A 23795-nucleotide genomic window follows, 5' to 3' on the forward strand; every position below is an offset into this window, starting at 1 on the left:
GAGCACCAATGAAACAGTCCATGCACGATATCCGGCATGGGGCAGGAGCTCTACAAATGAGATCATCAGAATCAAACGTTTGTCCGGCACTTGATTCATGCCAGATTTTGTGCTGGGCGCTGTGGGGCCAGAAATCAGTCTGACACAGACCCTGTCCTCAAGGAGCCAGAGTCCCGATGAGAGATGAGTAACTGAACAACCTAGCAGAACACCGGCAGCAACCACTAGAATTTACTGAGACTTACTGTGTGCCAGCTGGGTACTTAACGCTTTGCGGGCACTATTCCATTCCATCCTCCAACTCTAAGTACTATGCGATAGCTACTGTTATTAGTCCCATTTCGCAGATGAGAAGATCAAGGCTCGGAGATGTTAAGCTCCCTGCTTAAAGACACACAGTTTAGGATATGATGGGGTGTGACCCCATATCATAGGATACCATGCTGTGTGACCAGAGGACCTGGTACAGGTCATCAGCCTCACTTCTGCAGTACTTTTTGGTTTCTAAAGCATGTCCACAGACATCATGCCTCTTGGTCATTTCATCAGACCTTGGGGTAGGCATTCTCCAGATGAGGAACCAGATGCTCAGAGAGGTTTTCCCACGGTCACACAGCCAGGAAATAGCAGACACAGGGCCAGCCAAGGGCAGTGTACCTCTCCTGCTCCAGGAAGGCAGATGGCCAAGGACCTTAATCCTTGGGAGGGGAACCACCACCACCAATGGGGTCCCAAGTGGGTGTCCTAGGGCAGTGTGAGGGACTCCTGAGACCCTCGCCTGCTCCCCGTGTCTGGGCAAAAGCCCAAGATGGGGCCATGTGGATCCTGGGGCTTGGCAGGAAGGGAGCAACTTGAGGGAACCTGGGTTCATGAAGCCCCCAGTCCCTCTTCCCCTAAGCATACAGGAGAAGGTCTTGGTTCTCACCAAGGGCTAGGTGCCCTTGGACCATAGCTTCCCCTCCCTGGGCCTCAGTCTTCCTCTCAGGAAAATGAGGGTAGGAAAAACCCATCACTCAGTCCCGCCTGCTCAGACAGCCTAGGGCTGCCTTTTGCGGATTAACTCTGAGCCACCTCCTCTTGGGCTTCCTGGCCTCTGGCCAGTCAGACAGAAGCCTCCGTTTGTGCCAACGCTGCTCAGACGGTGGGCTCCAAACCGCTCTGCCCTGACAGCCCACCCCTACTCCAGAAGCAAGCACCAGGCTGTGAATCACCCTCCTTTGATTGGGACTAGAGTACTGTACTAGAGTACAGAGAGACTTGAGCGATCCCCCTGGATGTCCAGTAAACCCATGGTGGGGCTGAGGGGACTCAGGTCTATGACACGTTCTCCATGCCCCTCCTCTAGCACCCCTAAGTCTGGGCACATTTATCACGTGGATGCAGCCAATCTGAGGGACAAGTCACCTCCCTGTGCCAGTGGGCAAGTCCCTGCTCCCCTCTGGGTCTCAGTTTCCTCCTCTGTAAGACAGAAGTGATAATTCTTTCTCTAGCCACCTTGCCAGCTTCCAGCTGGGACTAACTTTGGAACTAACTTTGGAAAGCAGAAACCAGGAAGCTCGGCAATGTTACGTTACCAGGGCAGGATGGAACTCCCAGAAGGGATATTGCCCTCTCACTGGGAAAACCACATTTGTACAGACACTGAGCTCTTTAGGGCCCTCCCACCCTGCCCCCCCTCCAATAGGGATTTCTCCACTCAGGAACTCAGGAATCTACACACGTGTACATCACAATCTACCCACGCCTCTCTCCATGGACACGTTCATCTGCAAAGGTATTCAGAGACATCCATGTGTACACAGGCCTGTGTATACAGACATCCAGGATGTCCATGACATGCAGCCACATCTGGTCCCCGAGTCACACACATACAGCTACTTGCACATGGGTGTACACCCTCCACTCTGCCTGTCACGTGGACGTCTCCAGTGATGCGAGAAGGTCTCACCTCCTCCCACTGTGGGAATGGATGTTTTCTCTGGCTGCATTTCGATGGGTGCCCGGAAGCGCTCAGGCCTGGAAGCGCCTGCGTAAATCAATATTTGCTGCTGTTAATTATTAAAAACAAAACTACACCGTGTCTGGAACACACATCTCCAGAGTTCCCGCCGACTCCCTGGGCTCCGACCTGACCCAGGGCCAGGTCTGGAGGAAAGGAAGTTCCGGTGCCTTCCTTCCAGAAGCCCTTAGCCTTGGAGACGAGGGTGGTGGGCAGTGGCTGGCGGCTCCTCCAGGGAACTGAAGAGAGGCTGTGCCCTGAGCTGGTGGGCAGCCTTGCCCCTGCAGGCTCCAAAGCAGCTGGTGTTGACTTGGCCGCAGCTTAGGAAGCAAGTGCTGCTTTCCCAGTACCTGTCCGGGGAAGGGGTTCTGAGGGGATGGCCCTGCCCCTGCTGTAGAGGGACAGACCCAAAGCAGGGTCAGCTGGAAGGGCCTGCAGAGGTGGGAAAACTGAGGGCCTTATAGTTTACAGATGGGAAAACGGAAGCCTACGGAGGTGGCTGGGACTCACTCAAGTCCACTCAGCAAGTTGTAGCAAGGCCCTTGCTAGAACCCTCATGTCCTGAAGTCCTTGGCAGTCCCTGTTGCCTCCCTCCTCCAGGATCAGGGCAGTTAGCATCGGGTGTGGGCATAGGATCTGAGGAAGGGAGGGAACAGGCCAGTCACTGGAAGGCATTAGGAGGTGGGGGGAAATGAGGGAGGGGAGAGCAGCTCCAGGCCTTTCCCTGGAGAACAGGGAACAGTTTCTGTCTTCTCCTGGCTGTGTGAACCTGAGCATGATATTTCACCTCTTAAATCAGTTTTCTATTCCGTAAAATGGGGCTGACACTCGTACGTCCTGGATTGTGGGGAGAGGTCATCCTTGCTAAGTACAACGTCAAGTAGATGCTCAAGGAAAGCCCTCTGTCTGCGAGGTAACCCTCTCCTCTTCCAGCCCAGCTTCACAGCCTGTCCCAAGAATCCCTGAGGCGGGTAGCCAGAGTCCGGGAAGATAGAGAAGGCGAGGTAGGGGCGCGCCGAGTACAGCCCGGGTGCTCGGGGGCGGGGCGCGGGGGTGCTCTAAGCGCCGAAAGCGTGGAGCACGCAGGCGCAGTGTAGGGGGACCGCGGGCCGGGGCGGGCCGCGCCGCGCCGGGGGCGTGGCCACCGATGTCCCCGCCCCGGAATTCCGAAGCCACGCCCCCGCGCCGCCCGTACCTGGCGCCCCGCCCCCTCCCGGCCCGGCTGCCGCGGGAGCCCAGCTCAGGCAGTGTGCCGCCGGGAGCCCGGAGCCCGGAGCCCAGAGCGCGGAGCTCGGCGCTGCGGGGCCCGGGCCGGGGCACGCACGGGCGGGAGCCGGCCGGGCCAGCTGAAGCGCAGCCGGGGCGGGGGCCCGGCCGGGCCAGGCTCGGGATGGCGCAGCCGCGGCCCCTGGCGGCCCCCGGCCGTCCGCGGAGGGGCTCGCTGCCGGCTGGGGCCGGCTGGCAGGTGAGGACCGGGGCGAGGGCGGCCTGGCCGAGGGGGTCCGCTGGAGCCGGCTCAGCCCGACTTCCTCGAAGCTGGGGAGACTCTGCCCCAGCCAGGGCGGTGTGCGAGGCTCCGTCATGGAGGGTGTGTTAGCTTCTGGGCTGACACCCGGGCACGGCGGCCACAGGGCGCAACCCTGCCCCGGGGTCCTGGGCCTTGGGCTCTTTCTCGAGCCACCCCCGGATCGGAGTGCCCGTGGTGGCACGGTGGCTCTGGGCTACCGGGGCGCTGTGTGTGCGTGCGTGAGTCGGCGTGTCTGTCAGCCTCGGGACCACTTCGCCGACCCCTGCCCCCTTTAGGAGGGGTCTGAATGCCCCAGTGTAACTTTGCGGGGTGCTCTGAGCCACTTCGCTCAAGGTCTGCCATGTGGCTGGCGTCTGCTGGCCCGTGAGGCTGTAACTGTGGGTGTCACTTGTTGCTGTGTGTGCTCCCTGGATGACAGTCCCATGTGTCAGTGTTTATGTGGCTGTGACTCCACGTGCATTGTTCCTGGCCATTGTTCCCTTGGGTCACCCTGAGTGGGGCGCTCTGGGGGCCAGTAATGCACCCACATCACTGCCAGGACCGTGCAGGGCTGAGATTGCGTGGCCCGAGCACAGATGCCCCTGTTGCTGTTGGGCAGGATGTTGAGTTAACTGGTGTGTTTGTCTACCTGAACTGCAGGTGTGGCAGTGTGGCTGCCTGGGGAATTGTCCCTTCCAGGCTCAGAGTGTTGGGTGTGGCTGTAGGTGACCGTGGGTCGGTGTCTCCCATGGTCTCTCATAGTGCATTTACAGGGTGGGTTCTGCGTCTGGGGACAGGCCCCCCCGAGTGTGCACATGGAGTGTTTGCGTCTCGTCATCCTCACGCAGTGTGTGCACGTGTGATGGGTGGTGTGTGCCCCAGCGGGCATGAGGGGGAGTGTGTGACTGTCAGCCCTTCAGACCTGTGCCCCCACCCTTGCTGATGAACCACTTGCACAGTGGCTGTTCACTGTTCTCCCCCTCAAAACTCACTTAATGTGGGATCAAGTCTGTCCTGTCTGTTACCAGGTTGCGTGACTCTGTTAGGGAACGGTGAGCTTGTACGCGGGACTGGGGCTTCGTGGCTCAGTGTCCGTGAACACAGCTGCCAATGTCTGCGAGTGCATGCTATTGTGTCTCTCGGCACACAGATGTGAGAGTGGTTTTGTGGGTTTGTGTAGCCTCTACACAGGGGTGGGTTGGCATCTGTGTGTTCAGCCTTGCAGGACGTGGACCTGTGAGTGGGTGTGCTGTTGTGTCCTTTAGGACATTGCCATGTGTTACTTGTGTGTTAGCCTATGGCTCTGAGGCTCCGAATGGGTGTGCACAGACCGTCTGGGTTTGTGTGGGGGGGTGCTGATTTATGTGTGTTTACTTTCTTTGGTATAGTGAGAGTGTGTTTAAATATTGGTGTACAAGGCTATGTGTGTTCAAGCAAGAGAGAGAGAGAGAGAGTATGTGTTTCCTGGTGCACAAGCCTACAGCACACGCGTGTGAGCTCAGGCGGTGCCCCCACCGGGCAGCAGGAGCCAAATGAGTTGAGGCCTTGGAAGTGCTGGGGGAGGGGCACTATCATGGAGACCCTGGGGGCTTCCCAGGCCCAGCCCCCAGCCCAGCCAACGGGCAAGGATGCTGCCTTCCAGGAAGGCTCATAGGGAGTTGGCGCTGGAGAGCCCAGAGCTGCCAAGCACGGCTGGCAGAGGCCCCGATTAACCCTGTGTGGCCCTGGCTGGTCTTCGGAGAGGCCCGCTGCAGTGGGAGGGGCGAGGGGATGCGTGTGGACTCACACACAGCTGTTGAGCTGATGGGACATCCCAGCACTGTCTCCCCCAACAGGACCCCCTCCCCCCATAATGCTTGCAGGGGGGTGGGGGGGCCTTCTTCCAGGAGGGGTGGGTGGAACCACAGACCCTCCTGAGAATCCCGCTGTGTCCTCTCTGGGGCTGGGACCTGGGATACTTGGCCCATCCTGGCACTGCCAAACATGCAGTGACATGGGAGAGACCTGTCTGTCCCCGAGGGTCACGTCCATCCGTGTCTGAGGCAGCAGCCTCCTTACTCTGGGAAGGGGACTGAGTGGGGTGGACTGCCTGGGAAGGGGCCTGGGCCCTGGGCTGACTTCACGAAGCAGTTGGTCGAGCTCTGCTGGTCATCTGCCCAGAGCTCCCTTCTGCACTGCCCTTTCCACTCCCTCTTGGTGCTCAGACAGGCCCACGGGGGTTGGTTAGAGTTGTGGAGACTCCTTGGGGACTTAGTGGGATCAGCTGGGCCGACACTGAGGACTGACCTGCCCTCCTCCCTCTCTGTTGCAGAACACAGAGCTGTTTGAGATGATTGAGAAGATGCAGGTGAGGTTGGCTCTGTTGCCCATTTGGGGGAGCCACAGAAGGAGCTGGGCTGGGGTGGGGGCCCTTGCTATATGTCCAGCCCTATTCCTCTCTGAGGATGGGCCAGGAGCCCCCAGCAGACTGTTCTGCAAGGAGGTGGTAGCAGGGCATTGTCCTGAGCCCTCTCTCTGGGGGTCCGAGTAGAGGATGGAGGCTGGGAGTGCTAATTCCCTGTTTGACACATGGGCTCAGACCCCACTTGTGTCTCCCCTGCTCCCATCCCTGTGTAGGTCCCCAGCAGGGCTGGGATCAGTGGCTCATCCCAACTACCCCCCCACCCCCATATACACCCCCCAACCCCCATTCACACACATTTCCCATCTGCTAAGAGGCATCCCAGGCTCCGCAGACCCCTGTGTAGGATGGCAGGAGGGACAGGTGCCGGGGCACAGGGCAACCCAAGGCTATGCCACAGTCAGGGGGATGTGCCCCACCCCCTCTGCCTGACCCCTGTCCGCCTTGCACTCCCAGCCCTGGTCTTCCAGGCCTCTATCCGGTGCATGGGTACATGCTGGGAGGTGGGCAGGGGCGTGGGGCAACTTGAACAAAGCTCAGGAGCTTTCCCTCCAATGTCAGTTCGCCCGCCCTCCAAACCCTCTCCTCTGCCCCTTCCTATTTCTCTGCCTCTCTCACTTTTTCCGTCTCCACCTGTCCCCTCCTTTCTCTCTTTCCCTCTGTCCCTTTCCTCTCTCTCCTAAAACACACATCTTTGTAGATGCAGTGGCCTCCCTCCCACACTCACACACTAGCACGTGCAGGCCCCCACCTACTCCCAGTCCCAGCGGCACACATTCCCGCACAGAGCCCCCAGCACCCTGCCCCGGGAATACCCCCCCCATGGCCAGGCTTTCCCCCTCATAGGGTGTCAGCCTCCAGTGGGGTGCAGCACTGGCCACAGGCATGGGAGGGGTAGAACGGGCTTTGTTACCTTCTCTCTGCAGGGAAGCAGGATGGATGAACAGCGATGCTCCTTCCCACCACCCCTCAAAGTAGGTTGGAACCATGGCCCCACCCCAATTTTCTGTGGCTTTCTGCCCACACTGTCTGCTTCCTGAGCAGCCTCTCCAAGGGGCTTGGGACCTGGAAGGGATGGGGAGACTCCCTCCCCAGGTGTGATCAGCCAGTTTCAGGAAAACTCAAACCCAGGACCCAGGTGGCTTCTGCCTGGGAAGGCTGATGGGAGGGGAGGAGAGGACAAGAGGAGGTGGGAGGGGTAACCTTGTTGCCCCCCCCAACCCCCCCACCCCTTCCTCCCTAGCCTACTGTGAGGAGACAGACAGGGCTGGAAGGAGATGGGAGGAGGCTCTTGTTTAGACTCAGAATTTTCTTGTGGGGGAGGGGGGCGGGGGGGTCACACCTCCCCTGCAGATAGGCATATGGTTCTGTGGTTGATTTGGGACCTCAACAATCTAGAAGACTGGCAGCTGGGCCTGGGGGGTGAGGACGAGGTGGGCCCAGGGCTTCAAGGTGAGGGTTGAAGGGGAAGTTCATGGGCATATGCCTGACACTTTGTCCAGAGCAGGGGTTCTCCAAGTGGGGTCCTCAAACCAGGGCATCCCCATTACCTGGGAGCTTGTTAGAATGTAAATTCTTAAAAAAAAAAAAAAGTAAATTTTGGGGGCCCCACCCAGGGTGGGGCACAGCAGTGTGTTTAAGGAGCCCTCGAGGCCATACCGATGCACCGAGAACCACTGGTCCCAAGGTTTCCTCTGGGGAGGCAGTGAGCCTTTTTCCCGAGGCAGAGAGAGACCCAGAGGATGCTGCCAGCAGCAGTGAGCTGAGTGTGCCTCAGCCTCTGCCTCCAGGGGTCACCCCAAGGCAAGCCCTGGGGAGATGCTCCGGCCCCATCCACACTCCCAGCCCAGATGGCTGGCTGAATGATGGAGCATTCTGGGGAGACTGGAGGTGAGTCAAGGGTAAAGACCCCACCCCAGCTGGGTCTCTGCCCTGTTTGTGTTTTGTAGACAGAGGAGGACTACATTCCCTACCCGAGCGTCCACGAGGTAACTGGCTCGCCCCTCTGAGCCCATCCCCGCTTGGGGTCCAGAGGTGCCCACGAAGGGAGTCTGAATTCTCAGGTCCTCCTCCCTGCCAGGAGCCTGATCACAGGCCTTGCTGTGGGCACCAGAGCCTCAGCTTACTGGCCCAAGTGTTTAGAACTCCTATGAATCCTTAGACCTCTAATCCAGATCTTCCAGCCTCTCGGCCAAGGTCATACTTCCAGCCCTACCTTCCCCCAAGTCCTCATCCTTGGAGACTGGAACCCCATGCGCCCTGGGTCTGTGCCTGTAGTAGGACGAGAGGGGCTTGAGCACGTCTGCTGAGGGGGGGTGGATGTAAGCCCTGGCGTCCACGTAAGCTCTGGCTCGTTCCCTGGCACTCCTGAGCCATGGCAGAAAGGGCCCAGTCTGAGTTGGGGGGGGGTGTCCCGGGGCCCTGGTAGGGTGCAGTGTGGGTGGTTTTTATCCGAGTCCCCTTTCAGGTCCTAGGGCGAGAAGGACCTTTCCCCCTCATCCTGTTGCCCCAGTTCGGGGGCTACTGGATCGAAGGCACCAACCACGAAATCACCAGCATCCCGGAGACGGAGCCGCTACAGTCACCCACGACCAAGGTGAAGCTCGAGTGTAACCCCACAGCCCGCATCTACAGGAAGCACTTTCTTGGCAAGGTGGGTAGCCCACCGGTGATGGGGGCCGGGCCTGGGAGGCAGCCAAACCCATGAGCTGGGGCTGGGTGTTAGTCCCCAAGTCCCGGGTCTCAAAACATTTGTGGTGGATTCACACATTCATTCAACAAACATGCATTGCAAAAGGCAGCATGGTGCCATAGTTAGCAGCAGAGGCGGCACCACGGCGTGACCCTGGCTCTTTCACTCGCTACATGAGACATTGGGCAAGTCACTTACCAACTCCCCGTCCCCCATGCCTCTGTCTCCTTGTCCATAAAAACGGAGATGGTGGTGACACCCACCTCATGGGGTTGCTGTAAAGCCTTAACGACAGCAGTGTTTGCAAGGTGTTTAAAATGGTGTCAGGCATAAAGTGAGGCCTCAGTCAATGTTGTTGGCAAGTAATGAGCACCAGCTGTGTGCCCAGCCCTGTTCAGGGTACCAGGTATGCAGCAGCAAAGGGAACAGACCCAGACCCCAACCTCAGATCAGGGCTGGAAGAACAGTGCCATGGACCGATGCAAACCCTTGTCGCATCTCCACCTCCAGAGCAGGGGTCCTGCCCAGTGACAGCTTGTCAGAGTCAGCGGGTGAGACTCTGGGGGCTGGAGGGGAGGTCACACGCTGGGATCGTGTGTGTCTGGCTCCATGCCAGATGCTGTTCTCTGTGCCAGTTTGCAGCCCAGGTGGTGGGGAGGGATGTGGGCTCTGGGGTCTCATGGCCTGTGTGTGCATCTGGGCTCTTCCATTTCTTGACGGTGTGACCTTAGGTAAGTTACTTAACCTCCCTGAGCCTGTTTCCTCATTCATAAGAACGTGGCTCCTAGAAGCATGTGTAAAGCTCACTCACGCTGGGCACAGAGTGAGTACTTAATCAGTGTTTGCTGTTACTACAGCTTCCTAATTACTCTGTGAGATCAGGATCATCCCAGTTTTTACAGAAGAGGAAAACTGAGGCTCATAGAGGTCAAGCGTCTTGGTCACGGTCACACAATTATCGAGCTAGGAACTGGACCTAGCTCCGGCTGACGTTCCATTAAAGGGCGCTGGGAGGGCTCATGCTTCCAGCTCAAGGGACTTGAAGACCTCAGTGTGGCCCTTTGCCAAGTGCCTGCCGCTCCGTCTGCAGTTGGTGCCAAGCATTTGGGGGTTTCCATCACTCTGTGCCCGGCCAGGTCTCAGGGGGACTCTCAGCTCCAGGTCAACCCAGATTGTCCCCGAGCTGTGGGTTTGTGGGGGCACATCCCCTGCCCCTTTCTCCACCTGTCCTCTGAGCACAGGTGTACCTGTTTCAACAGGACTTAACTTCAGGATGACTCCTGTGGCGGGTGTGGCCAGGAGCCAGAACCACTCCCAGGGCCAGGGCCAGCAGGGGGCGCAGAGCCAGGCTGGGGCGAAATATCTTGGCGTTCTGGGCCTGCCATTGACCTCAGGACTTCCCCGTCCGGAGGTGCCAGGCCTGGGCTCCCCTCTGGGGGGACCATTCCTGTCGCAGCTCCCCCTCAGTCCCGCTGTGGTTTTTCTTCCCAACCCTGTGGTTCCTCCAGGTGAGGAAGGAGGGTGGGAACCTGCCGGGTCAGCCGCCCAGTGTGTTTATGAGATGTTTCACTTCCTGTTTCTCACGGGCCCTGGCTTCAGGGACCACAGAGCCACAAGCTGAGCAATCAGTCAGAAGACTTTTATAGAGCACCTACTGTGTGCCCAGTCTGAGAAGAGCAAGGGCTGGGAGACAGGTATGCAGGTACAAATGTAGTTCTGACTCGGATGAGGGCCCAGACAGCCAAAGTAACTACAAACGTTCAGTGAACACCTACACTCTGCAAGGCTGTTTATCTCTTCAGTCCCTGCGCCGTCCTACAAGGCAATTGGCCTCCCATTTTTCAGAGTGGGAAACTGAGGCACAGAGAGGCGAAGTGACCTTCTTAGGCTGCCCAGCTGGCAAGTAGCAGAGCGGGGATTGGAACACAGGTCTATCTGATACCGAGTCTGCCATCACTCACGACACCTGCTGCTTGGTGAAGGACCCCCATCTGGGAGTGAGCTGGCTTTCTGGCCTGGTTTCTGGAAGCCCCAAGCTCAGCTCTACCCTCTCTCCCGGCCCCCGCCTCCCGCCACAGGAGCATTTCAATTACTACTCACTGGACACTGCCCTGGGCCACCTTGTCTTCTCGCTGAAGTATGACGTCATTGGGGACCAAGAGCATCTCCGGCTACTGCTCAGGTGAGGGTGGGCCAAGGGGACCTGGTGACAGCAGGAAGAGCTGGGGCCTTACAGCCTAGAAGCCCATCTCATTGAACCCACTCTTCTCATCAAGGCCCAGTGAGGCCAGGGAGTTGCCTGAGTTTGCTCCGCAAACCAGCCCCCGAGCCAGGCCAGGCCCCATCATCACCTCCAGTCCTCCCTCTCCCTGGAATATATCCCCTCCGGGCTGACTGTGCAGAGGGGCTCTTCCATCTCTGTCTCCTCTGCCTAGCCCCTCAGTGTGGGCTTTCTCCTCCCAGGACCAAGTGCCGGACACACCATGATGTCATCCCCATCTCCTGCCTCACTGAGTTCCCCAATGTGGTCCAGATGGCAAAGGTGAGGCCTGTTTGGGCACCCCAAGGGGGCACACAGCCAGGTGCAGCTTTGCCAGTGCACTGTCCTCTTGAGCCCCATGTCCAAGCCCTGCCCACTGTAGTTCTGCCTCCGAGGTCCCACCTCCCCTGTGTCCCATGACGCTGGCATGTGGCTCTGTGTTTTGGGCTCCTGTCCCCGGCCCGTGTGCTTTTTGGTCACTTTAGAGCACCTTCGGATACAGGGACCCCAGTTTTCTTCACCCCATCCTGAGCAGCAATGAGCCCCCAGTCTGGCTGCAGACTCGGCTGCTCCCTCTCTGTTCGGCTGCTGTCCTTCCCAGATGGTGGCCCGGGAGGCCCAGAGGCCCAGAGCCCCTCCCCCCAGACCCTCCCTTCTCCCTGCAGCTGGTGTGTGAAGATGTGAACGTGGACCGGTTTTACCCTGTGCTCTACCCCAAGGTACGGCTGTATCTGGGCCCCGCTCACTCGGCTGGGTGGCTAACTAGGGAACTGAGCACTTATGGGGCACCTGTTGTGTGCAGGGTAGTCCCCCCCAGGTTCTCTCATTGAATCCACACAACTGTGCAAAGTCTGCTTTTGCAGGACAGGAAGCAGAGGCCCAGAGTGGCCCAGTGCCTTATCTGGCGATGCCCAGCAGATGAAGGGGGCCCGCCTTTAACCTCAGTGTTGTCTGCCCCGGAGGCAAAGCCTCACATCCCGGAGCTCTCAATGCCATTTGGGGCCCCTCCCAAGGCAGTCACTGCTCCTGAGCCAGGGAATTCTGGTGGCCTTGCCTTTTGACCCAAGGGGACACGGGGAGAGGGAATAACACAGGCGCCTTCACAAATGCTGCCCCACCGATAGCGGCTATGCTCCCCGCTCTGGCGCTGCCTTTGAGGCCCTGTGGCCACGTGGGGTAAAGATTGGGCTTGTCTATAGTGAGACAGGAGTGCTTCCTGGAAGAGGTGACCCTGAAAGACATGTCAGCCCTCGTGGCTCTGACTGAGTTCTGGAATGAAATGAGGACCCTGAGGGGTGCTGTCGTCCAGGAAAGTTCCCCCAAAGGAAGGGGCCTTGGAAATCAAATGTTAGCTCTCAGGTACAAAAGAGGCAACAGAGACCCGAGGGGAGGGAAACGTCTCCAGGCCCCACAGCAAGCTGGTGGGACTAGTCGCATTCTAGAACGAGGCTGTGGGTTTACAAAGGAGCCAAGGACAAAGTTGGGTATTACAGAGTGGACTCGGGTGGGGGCCTGTGGGCAAGACTCCAGAGCAGTGAGCTGAAGCTTTGGTCGTGAGTTCGAGTCCTAGCTCTGCCACTTGCAAGCGGCTTACCTTAGGCAAATCACAAGTTCCTTAACCTCTCCGAACCTTGGTTTCTTTGTCTGTGAAATGAGGACAGCAGCAGTGTCTCCCTCATGGGCTTGTCATGAGAGGACCCGGGTAGAGTACCCAGCCCCACCACGCTCGGCATGGAGTCAGAGCAGGACGTGGTGGCAGGTTGGAAAAGCAGCCATCTCACCCCCGGCCCTCTCCCCCCCAGGCTTCCCGGCTCATCGTCACCTTTGACGAGCATGTTATCAGCAATAACTTCAAGTTTGGAGTCATTTATCAGAAGCTTGGGCAGGTGCGCTCACTTCCTCCTCCAGGCTTCCCCACCCTGCTGGCCATGGACCTGGGACCTTAGACCTTTGCCAGCAAGGCCGCCTGCCCAGGGACTGTGCTTTCTAGGAGCTCGGGGCAGGGCGGAGGGAGGGGACAAGGAGGTCCTCCTCCCAGCCTGCTCTAGGTGTGAGTTGGGAGCTGGAGGCAGCAGCGGCTCAGGAGTGCGAGCTCGGTGACCTCTGCCCTCCCTGTGTCCCCAGACCTCTGAGGAAGAGCTCTTCAGCACCAATGAGGAAAGCCCCGCCTTCGTGGAGTTTCTCGAATTTCTGGGCCAGAAAGTCAAACTGCAGGACTTTAAAGGGTGAGCATTAGGTGGGAAGAGCATCGCTTAATTGGACCCATGCCCTGGGGCAGGGAGGGAGTCCCTGTCCTGGCCCGATGGAGGCCTGGCTGGGACTGGAGACTGAGCCGTGGCCTGGGGGGCCCGGGGTAGGTTCCGAGGAGGCCTGGACGTGACCCACGGGCAGACGGGGACCGAGTCTGTGTACTGCAACTTCCGCAACAAGGAGATCATGTTTCACGTGTCCACCAAGCTGCCCTACACAGAAGGGGACGCCCAGCAGGTAGCCTGGGCACCCACCCACCTGCTTCCCACCTGTCCCCCTGTCCCCCCTTCCACCTATCTGTTCAGTGTTCACCACACCAGGTTCAGGGGCCTTGGGGTATAGACATGGAAACGATCCCTTCCCCCGACTTGTGGGCCCTAGTGGGGGCAGGGTGACACTGCTGTAGTGTTGGGAAAGCCTGTTTCCACATCCATGCCATGCGGATGGTAATGGCACTGACCTCACAGGTGAGCGTTCAGGAGGGAATGCATACCACATGGCTAGAACAGTATCTGGTACATGACAAGAGCTCAATAAATGGGAGTTAGTGTTTTTACAGGGAGGGAGAGGTATTGTGGGGTCACATGGGGTTACTTAAACTTGGCAGAGGTAGGAGTCAAGAAAAGCTTTTAAGATAAAATGATCTCTAGGCCACAGAGGAGCTGGGAGAAGGAGGGGGTATATTCCAGGTGGAGAAAATGGCTTCCATGTCCTGCAGAGGCCTGGAGGCGAGGAAGTGCAGGGCGTAGTCTGGAAGCTGAACTCCGAAATTTGTCATCTGTCCCAAGCTTCCTGCAGGGAGGTCCACTTGACCTGATGCTGCCACCCCAGGGAGATAAAAGGGTAGTGTGAGAAAAATGGAAGTATTTCTGTTTAGTATCTTTCAAGTTTCTTCTGAGAGGATCCTGTGTTCATCTCAGCACCAGGAATGTATACACTGAGTGGAAACTGTTTGTTCATGAGGGGTTGTGTTTGGGGTACTGAGACAGAAGAAGGGCTGCGAGGTAGAGCCTGGGGCCCAGGAGCCCTGGGTTGGGGTCCTCTCACTCACCGCGGGGCCTCACGAGCCCCTTCTCTGTCAGTCGCCATTTCCTCATCAGTCACAGGATTCCAAGCAAACTAAAATAATTTGAAGCCAAGTTTCTCCTGACATTTTTTGGGGAGAGAAGCGGATCCTCAGACGTACCCTCTGCCTACCCCAAACCCTCCAGCCGACCTGCAGGCACCCTCCCCACCCTCCCCTGCGCCCGGCGAGCCCCTCTCTATCCAGGTGGTCAAGGCCTGTGGCCCTGTGCTCAGTTGCAGCGGAAGCGGCACATCGGGAACGACATTGTCGCTGTCGTCTTCCAGGACGAGAACACACCCTTTGTGCCTGACATGATTGCATCCAACTTCCTACATGCCTATGTGGTGGTACAGGCCGAGGGCGGGGGGCCGGATGGCCCGCTCTATAAGGTGGGTGATGACGCCGATTAGCCACAGCCCCAGGCCCAGCCCCACCCGTTGTCACTGAGACGGTCCAGAGGGCTCTGAGTCCCCCTCTTGCTCTGTTGATGAAGGAGTCCCAGCCTGCCCTCTCTGCCCTCCCCTGGGTTATCCCCCTCCACGGAGCTGGTTACCTTTCTCCACCCTTTAATCTCCTTGGCCTTTACTATCCTCATGACCCCTGAGATCCTCAACCTCTTCTCACCACTCAGATTCAGGACCAAGGATGGAGGAGCTGAAATCCTGGGGTTTACTGGCCCAGTCAGCAGTTACTGAACCTTCCCCAGCAAGGGGCAGGCCTGGGATGAATTAGGGGTCTCTGGCTGGGGTGTGGACTCCACAGCAACTGCTGCTCTCCCTTCCAGGTCTCTGTCACTGCTAGAGACGACGTGCCCTTCTTTGGGCCCCCCCTCCCGGACCCCGCTGTGTTCAGGAAGGTGAGGGGCAGCCCCCAGCCCCCATCAAGGAGAGAGCAGGACGAGATGGGTGGGGACTGAAGGGGGCACATCTTCTGCTATAAGTGGTCCTGAAGCCCCACCATGTGCCAGGCCAGCTGGGCTCCCCTAACCATGTAACTGGGGCCTGGCTTCTCGTTCAAAGTGATCTTCACTTAAAAAGCCACAGAACAAAGTGCACCATTGTTTTAGATTTCTCATGGAAGACTCTGTGGCCTTTCCTAATAGCTATTATCTTTTTGACAATTACAGTCTTCTTTCTTCTAAAATGTCTGGGAACGGGGCACACGTTTCTCTTTCTTACCTGTCAGGCCCTTGCTTCACTTCTCCCCCAGACTGAGGCATAGGAGACCCCAGCCAGCTTCTTACAACTGTGAAGTTTCCTCTCCCGAGGGGTGGGCGACCATGAAGGGCACAGGGAACCCTCACAGGTACCGAGGCCAAGGAGCGCCCTTTGGGAGTGAAGAGAAGGACCCCAGGGCCCCAGCAAGGCACAGCTCAAGGACTCCAGCCCCTGAGTCACTGGGGTCCAGCCCCTTGCCTCTGTGTTCATCTGAGCACCATTCTCCTCTCCACACTGGGGGCTCCCAGGGGCCTGAGTTCCAGGAATTTCTGCTGACAAAGCTGATCAATGCTGAATATGCCTGCTACAAGGCAGAGAAGTTTGCCAAACTGGAGGTGAGGATGGGCTGTTGGGCTGAACCCCTCCCCCTAACCTGGGATGTCAGCCCTGCCCCTGGGGAGGGAAATGTCACCTTCAGACTTTGGCCTGAGGGAGAGCTGTCTGGGGTGGGGGCGGATTTACACGTGAGCAGGGCTTGGGTCAGGGGAGAGGGAGTAAGGAATTTCTAGGAATATGTGAGGAATGTCCCAGGAGGCGCCCGTACAGAGGACACCGTGCGGGAGGGGGAAAACTGGGGTTCGGGACGGGAGGAGCCCTGGGGGCTGCCGGAGCTGCGGAGGGGCCCAGGGGAAGACAGCATAGGCTCCCAGAACCCAGGGTCACCCCCTACTCACTCGGAGAAGGCGGACGGGATTCTAATTGTGGAACGAAGGGCCGATCACTGCGCTCTCTCCTGATGGCCCCCACCTGGCCCACAGGAGCGGACACGCGCCGCCCTCCTGGAGACGCTCTATGAGGAACTGCACATCCACAGCCAGTCCATGATGGGCCTGGGCGGTGACGAGGACAAGATGGAGAACGGCGGCGGCGGAGGCGGCTTCTTCGAGTCTTTTAAGGTGAAGAGCCAGGGTCTACCTGGGGCGGAGGGGCGGGGGCGTGTCCAGGGCGGAATCGGGGGCGGGGTTACGGTCAAGGCGTGGGGGTGTGGCCGGAGGCGGGCTCGCAGTGGGGTGGGGTCGGGCCAGGATCTAGCTGGGGTGGGGTCAGGGGCGGGGTTATGAGCAAGGCGAGGGGGTGTGGCCAGAGGCGGGCTCGCATTGGGGGGGTGGAGGCGAGGGGGTGGGGTCGGGGCGGGGTTAATAAACAGGCATGAGATGAGTTGGGAGCTAGGTGGCAAGTACCTGGGTGGAGTGAGCTTCAGGGGGGGGGACCTAGGTTTTAGGGTGGGGCTCTGACTTGGGAGGAGTTAATGATTGGAGGCGGAGCCTAGGCTTGGGGGTGGAGTCTACTTGGGAGTTCTGCGAAGGTGGAGCCTTCTGGGTGGCAACCAGGTGCCTCTGGTGGTGGCTGCCAGGTCAGCAAGCAGAAAAGGGAGGAGGAGGTGTCTGTCCTCAGAGGGAAAGTCTGAGGTGCAATCTGTGACCTGAGTGGCCGTAGGAGAGGGACCTGGCCTGTGTGACCTCAGACCTGTGTGACCCTCTGACCTGGCTGTCTCTGGTTTGGTGAAGTCCTGGGTGAAGTTCTGCCACTCACCAGCTTGAGCATCCTCTGAGCCTCAGTTTCTTTCTTTTGTTTTTTTAAGTTTTATTTAAATAATCTCTACACTCAATATGGGGCTCAAACTTATGGCCCCGTGATCAAAAGTTGCATGGTCTTCCCATTGAGCCGTTTCTTTATCTACTGGGTAGGGTAGTGGCAGTTTACCTCCTACAACTGTTGAAAATTATTTGTGAAGGAGTTATATTTGTGCGATATAAGTTCAAAAGCAAAATGCAAGACCCTGCCCGTCTCCCTAAGCAGTTGCTGTCCAAAGTGAGAGGTAGAGGAGCGGGGAGCTCCTCTTTCCCCCTCAGGTTCTGGATTCCCCCCCAGCTGCAGGTGCCCAGGCGGTGGCTTCCTTGCCACTTTCTCCTTCATTCACGGGAGGGAAACTGCCCACCCTCCAGGTGCCCCACCAGGCAGGCTGGGCCTCACCCTCAGCCCAGGGCAGGCAGCAAAGCTGGAGATGTAGGTTTGCAATGGGTTTGCATAAGGGGATTGGTCCAGCTGCCCTGGCCTGCCCTGGACTTGGGCGAGCAGACCGTCTTTGAGAAAGGAGCCAAAGGAGAGCCGTGCCTGTGCCCATTGGAGACAGGGAATTGGGGGGTGAAAATGGCTCTGGGGTGTCTTGAGGGGGATGGGGGTCGGAGGCCCCACATCTCTGGTAGGTGCTGGACAGTAGACCTGGATTAAGTCAAAGAATTTCTCAGAGGCAGCAGAACCCACAGTTAAGGTTGTGTGATTTGGAATATGGGTTCCAGGCTTGTCTCGTACGTGTAAAATCGGCATGGTAACAGTGCCTACCTCGTAGGGTGGATTGACTGAGTGAACGTAAAGTGCCCGGCCTCACAGGAAACGTTCAGTACAGACTGGCCAAGAAAAGCAAGGAAGGCGAGAGGGAGGAAAGAAAAGAAAGTAGGAGAGAAAGACCTACAGGACCCTAAGAGCAGAAAACTGAGGTTTCTGGAGGGTTCTCTGTGCATGCTCTGGTCTTGCCCCAGCATCCTCTGCAGTCCTTACAACAGCCATGTGAGAGTCTAGGAGGCTCAGAGATGTGCGGTGGCTGGTCCAACATCACCCAGCAAGCTGGTGGCAGAGCCAAGGCCCGAACTATCCTTAGGCGACATGTGGGCTTGCCCCTCCTATGGCCTCCCAGGCAGAGACTTCCTCGGGTTACCTGGAGTGGCACTGGTGGCGAGGGACCAGATGCCTGGGCTCCTGGGTTTCCTGGGGGGAGGGGGGACCTCAAAGTCTGTGCCTCCTCCACTCCCACCCCACCTTCACAGAGGGCCATCCGAAGCCGCAGCCAGTCCATGGATGCCATGGGACTAAGCAACAAGAAGCCCAACACCGTGTCCACCAGCCACAGCGGGAGCTTTGCCCCCAACAACCCCGACCTGGCCAAGGCAGCTGGAATAGTGAGTGCCCTCCCCCAGCAGGCCTCAGCTCTCCCCCACCTCTGGGGCCTGCCCTGCACCCCCCCCATTGCCCCGCTGAGTGCCCATCCTGGGTTCTAGACTGAGTCCAGCCACTGCTCCCCATGGGGGTCCAATGTCCAGGCCACGACAGTGGGGTGCTGAGAGCCTGCAGCCCCCTTCCAGCTCCTCAGCCCATCCCCCCTCCTGGTCCCTTATTCAGGTGACTTTCTGCGGGTCCGCTCTGGGGCTACCTCTGTATGACATTCCTTACTGAGCACGTACTGTCTATCATGTGCTGGAAATGGGGCTGCTTTGTGGGCACCTACTGTCAAGCCTTGGGTTGCTGGGAGCACTACTGTTTGTCAGGCTGTGGGCACGCACTGTGTGTCAGGACCTGGACTTCTGTGTGAGTGCCTGCTGTGTGCCTGGCCCTGAGATGCTGGTGGGTACTTACTGTGTGTCAGGACTTGGGCTGCTCTGCGAGCTCCTGTTGTATCAGGACCCGGTTGCTGTGTGCACGTGTACTGTGTGAGCTACTACCGTGGGCCTGAGCCTGAGTGTCTGTGAGTACTTACTGTGTGTCCGTTCCTGGGCGGCTGTGTGGGCATCAGCTCTGTAAGTGTCCACTGGATGCCTGTCCCTGGGCTCTTGTGTGAGAACCTACTATGCATCAGGAGACGGGCTCCTGACTCCTGACTGAGCACACGGTCCATGCTAAGCCCTGGAGACCGGGGAAATTTCGCTGCGTGTCACGAAGCGAGCTGTGGTGTGAGCGTGTTCTCTGTGAGCCCCTTCTTCTGCGCGCCTGGCCCTAGGCTGCCTGTGAGCACCTACTGTGTGTCGGGGCCTCTCTGGTTGTGGCTGCCTCTCATGTGTCAAGAACTGGCTTCTTTGCGAGTGTCTCCCGAGCGAGCACCTACTGTGTGATTACTTCCTGTCTGCCATCCTCTGCGGGACTCTGCCGCTAAGACTAGGGGGTGTGCTGGGCACACCGGGTGGATGAGGCCTTCAGCTCTGGGCCCATCTGCTTTCCACCGCCCAGCGTCCGCCCCTGGCGTGGCACCCACCGCTCTGCTTCTCCCCGCCCTGCCATCTTTCTTCCATCCATCTGTCCAGCCGTCCTTTTGTCTTTCATTGACTGCATGCCGCTTGCAAGCCCTGTGCTCCATGCTGTGAGGCTGTGTCACGTGGCAGGAGGTCCCTCCCCCATCCCCCAGCCACCCCTGTCCCATGGTCTGGCCTGGCCCGGGGAGCAAGGCAGGGCCTCTGCTGGCCTGCAGTCACCAAGCCTACTGTCCCAGGAGAAGCAGGCTCACCCCCTCCCTTCCCGCCGAGTGGCCCAGCCTCCTGTGGGTGCTGTCAAGGGGCCCCGGGGCCGGGCCAGGCCAACAGCACCCACCAGGGCAGTAACCAGACCCATTTCTGTTTTTGTTTTTGTACATCTCTCTCTTCTGCTCTTACTCCTTTTCCTTCTGCGTCTGTATTGTCCCTCTCCTTCCCTACTGCCCCCGCCCCCCCCACGGACACCTGTCTCTTCCCTCCTCCCACCCCCGCCCACACTGTTCTCTCCCTGCTTTCTCCTTCCCACCTCCCTGTTTTTCCTGGCTCTGTCTGTCTGCGTTTCTCTCCATGACCCCGTTTGTGCTCCCCAACCTGTGTCTGTCCACGTCACTGTCTTTTGGCCCATCTCTTTCCTCCATCCACTGTCCTACCCCTTCCTGGCCATGTTGTCTCTGTCAACCCACTGCCTCACTGTCGACTCTGTTTCTCTCTGTCCGTCTGTCCTTCCCCCCTTTCCCTGTCTCGCCTCTCCCGCCCCTTCCATTTCTCTGTGTGTCTCTCTCCACGTCTGTCTGTTTCTCTCTGGCCCTGCCCTCTGCCGCTTGCCAGTCATTGCTTATTCCCGGGAAAAGCGCGAGTAGATTCGGACGCCGGGGCAGTGCCATAGGCATAGGAACCGTGGAAGAGGTTGTCGTCCGCGGGGCCGCCGGCTCTGGAGGCTGCCTGCACGTGCTGTTCTCTGCTCGCTCTCAGGACGGAGGCCATATTGGGGACGTTGCCCCCCACCTTCCCTTGGGCCGGGCCCAGGGCTGTGCAGGGTGGAGTGCCGGCAGCTCGGGCTCAGAGGCCTCATACCTGTGCCCGAGCCTGTGTACCCCCTCCAAGCCCCCACTAGGGGCTTCTGGCCCTGCCCTGGCCCTTGGGACCCTGGCCGAGTCCCTGCCAAGATCTGGTACCCAAAGACCCTACGCCCAGCTGCACGTCCCCCAATATCGCCAGTTCTGCATGGAACGCCATCCCTCTCCTTTGCCCTGATTCCCGCCCCCCGCACCATGAACCGGCCTGGGGTTTCCTGCCACTCCATGCCTCCCTGGGGCCCATCTTCCTGCCTCCTCAGAGAAGCTGGGGTCTGCCTCTGGCGCTGGGGCTTCCCACCCTAGCGTGCTGAGTAACCACGGGAGGGAGGGTGTCTTTCAACCACGGGGCGAGTATCTCCTCCAGCCAGTTTGGAGGTTCCAAGGTGGGGTGGGGGCTTGTGCTGCAATGTCCACCCTCTCCCCGTGGCCCTGAGCCACCTCCAGGTCCCAAGACAATGTGGGTCAGGGGGCTGGGAGTCATGCTGAGGTCTCATCCTCTTCCCATCCCTGCCCAGAGTGGCTGCCCAGCCTCCTCAGGTTCCTGCCCTTCTCCTGGACTGAGATTCCAGGCCCCATGCTGCTGTGTGCTCTTGGGGGGCCCTGGCCCTCACCAGGCCTGTTTCCCTGTCTGTGAACTTGGAGGGCTATCTCTGGAGATGGAGACTTCTCTCGTCCTTTCTTGCTCCATTGCCTCTGCTTCAGGGCCTGGGGCAGCAGGGCCCCAGGTGGCATGTGGGGGGCAGTGGCTCTCCCAGGACAGGTGGGCACTGAGTTGAGGCCTTTCCCTGCAGTCACTGATCGTCCCTGGAAAGAGCCCTACAAGGAAGAAGTCGGGCCCATTCGGCTCACGCCGCAGCAGTGCCATCGGAATCGAAAACATCCAGGAGGTGCAGGAGAAAAGGTGGGTGGGCAGGTCCCCTGTCTCCTCCAGCCCCTCCCCTGGCTCCTTTGCGGTGGCAGAGTTAGGCAAGCAGGAGGGAGTGCCAACTCCTCTGCCCCCCGTCCCTCTCTGGGCACAGTTATGCAGCCAAGCACCTGCTGTGTGCCAGGTCCCTGGGCCAGCTCGTAATCTACCGTGCGACGCCGTCTCTGGTCAGCGGGTCTGCTGGCTCCACAGCGGGTCACACCTTGCATGGCAAGGTGCTGTAGATGAGGGTGCAGGGGCCTGCCCAGGTCACACAGCCAGTGAGAGGTGGAGCTGAGATGGACAGCCTGGCCTGTGGGGGTTGTGGGGCAACACCTGTGTGGGAGAGTGCAGGTGGCATACCTCAGAAGCAGCAGGACGGCCCCTGGGAAGCAGAGGAGAGGTCCTGACTGTGAATTCTGCCTCTACCACGTTGGGGCTAGGTGACCCTGGAAAAGTCACTGGACCTCTCTGAGCCTCACTGTCCCAATTTGGGAAATGAGGCTAAGAACACAACAGACAGCATGGGGCAGCTGTAGATGTGTGGTGTGGGGCACGTGACACAGGGCAGGTGGCCTGGGGCTCAGGAGTGGAGGTGGTACCATCCTCCTGGCCACGGGAGCCCAGAAGCCTGTGAAGCCTGGGTTCAGATCTTGACTTTGCCATGGAGCTAGCTGTGCATCACGGGGCAGATTCCTTCCCGTCTCTGGTCTCCAGTCGCCTTCCTCATGACAGGGATAAGGAGGGGAGAACTGGAGGAGTGTCCTATCTTCCATAGATGTTCTGGCACACCTGCTCCTTTCCTCGGCCAGGCCAGCCACGTTGCTGCAGGGACGGCCCTCGGGTTGGCCCCTGAGGATATAGGGTATGGGGATGAGGCAGGAGGCACCTGTGACCTCACCACCTGGGCCTCATTCTACCTTTGATGCCAGGCCCAGTGCTGAATCCCCCCACTGCCCCCGTGTGCCCCGCAGGGAGAGTCCCCCCGCCGGCCAGAAGACCCCAGACAGCGGGCACGCCTCACAGGAGCCCAAGTCGGAGAACTCATCCACTCAGAGCTCCCCAGAGATGCCCACGACCAAGAACAGGTTGGGGTTCGGGGCACGCTGAGCCAGGGGGCTTGGACTCACCCTTTCCAGTCTCTGCGTGGGCCTGGGGCTGCCCGTTGGGCACCAGGGCTTTGTGTGTTGGACACCAGGGCATCAGGGAGGTCTGGGCACTCTCACAGGTCCTCCTTTGACACACACCAACCGAGAGCTTCATTCATGCCAGGCCCCAGGCCAAGCTCCAAATCCAATAGTGAGCTGGGCATGCACAGCCCCTGCCCCATGGAGCTGACACTGCAGAGTAGCGTAACCTGATGAGCTGTTTCTAGCTGGTGACACAAGAAGACAATAAAGTAGGGGATGCAATGAGGACTTACGGGGTGGGGGGCAGGTAGTTGGTGCTCAAGAAAGACATCTAGAAATGAGGGAGGCTTCAAGTGAGAGCTGAGTGAGGAGCCAGCCCTGCTAAGACTGGCATGGCAGAGGGAAGAGGGCTCCAGGCAAAAAGCACAGCAAGTGCAAAGGCCCTGAGGCATGCTTGAAGGATAGAAGAGTGGTGCGGTTGGAGCTGAGTGAGTGAGGGGCTGGGCCCAGGCAGACTTTGTGCTGGGTGATGCTGGGGATGTCAGGGAGGTGGGCAGGGGCTAGATCCTGACTTTGGAAGCCATATGAGAATTTTGCATTTTACTCTAAGTGGGGCCAAGGAGGACCCTTTGGGATTTTAGCTAAGAGGAGTGATGCTTTCCAACCTGATTGTGGATGCCATGTGAAGAGGTGGGGTGGGGAAGAACGGAAGTAGAAAGAGGCTACCCCTCTCTCCAGTGCTGTGGCTCAGCCTCCTCTGTCCTGGCTGTGGGAGTGTCTAGACTCCCAGACTGTGCTCTCCTGAAGGGTCAGGCCAGTGAACAGAGAAGAAGGAATGCACGACAGGGACAGGGAGAGACAGGGCTTGCAGACCCAGAGTGGGGAGGTCCTTTCCCACCTTGAAAGGAGGAAATCAGAGAGGAGGAGACCCTCAGCTGAATTTTGAAAAATGAATTTGCTTTTGGAGATTTGAGGGAAGGAGTGAGACTCCAGGAGACACAAAGTCTTGAGCATGGAACAAACTGAGAGGGTTGAGAGTAGACTGTGGAGTTGGAAGGTCTGGGTCCTAACCCCTGTTCTCCCACTTATAGCTGGGTGACCTTGGGCTATGTGCCCACCCTCTCTGAACCTCAGTGTTTCCTTATCTGTAAGATGGGTCTATTAATGATAACCATGAGATAACTCCAGTAACAGCACTTAAAACAGTGCCTGGTACAGAGCAAACGTACCCTGGACCAGAGTTTCTCTGTAAATAGTTATTATTATTACTGAAT

At 58.6% G+C, this 23795-nt stretch overlaps 1 protein-coding gene across 1 annotated transcript in view; it reads left to right on the forward strand.

Annotated features, from left to right (window-relative positions):
* RAP1GAP (RAP1 GTPase activating protein) overlaps positions 1-23795 on the forward strand; it is a 49448-nt gene that overhangs the window by 21967 nt on the left and 3686 nt on the right. The window contains 18 exon segments of the mRNA XM_047727515.1: positions 5818-5853; positions 6834-6881; positions 7857-7895; positions 8375-8560; positions 10678-10781; positions 11063-11141; positions 11525-11578; positions 12662-12745; positions 12984-13084; positions 13217-13346; positions 14409-14564; positions 14960-15031; positions 15641-15727; positions 16151-16288; positions 18218-18349; positions 20240-20317; positions 21279-21388; positions 22366-22479. Of these exon segments, the coding sequence (XP_047583471.1) occupies positions 5818-5853; positions 6834-6881; positions 7857-7895; positions 8375-8560; positions 10678-10781; positions 11063-11141; positions 11525-11578; positions 12662-12745; positions 12984-13084; positions 13217-13346; positions 14409-14564; positions 14960-15031; positions 15641-15727; positions 16151-16288; positions 18218-18349; positions 20240-20317; positions 21279-21388; positions 22366-22479 (1748 nt within the window).

This window comes from Lutra lutra, chromosome 4 (assembly GCF_902655055.1).
Source record: "Lutra lutra chromosome 4, mLutLut1.2, whole genome shotgun sequence".
Lineage (NCBI taxonomy): Eukaryota > Metazoa > Chordata > Mammalia > Carnivora > Mustelidae > Lutra > Lutra lutra.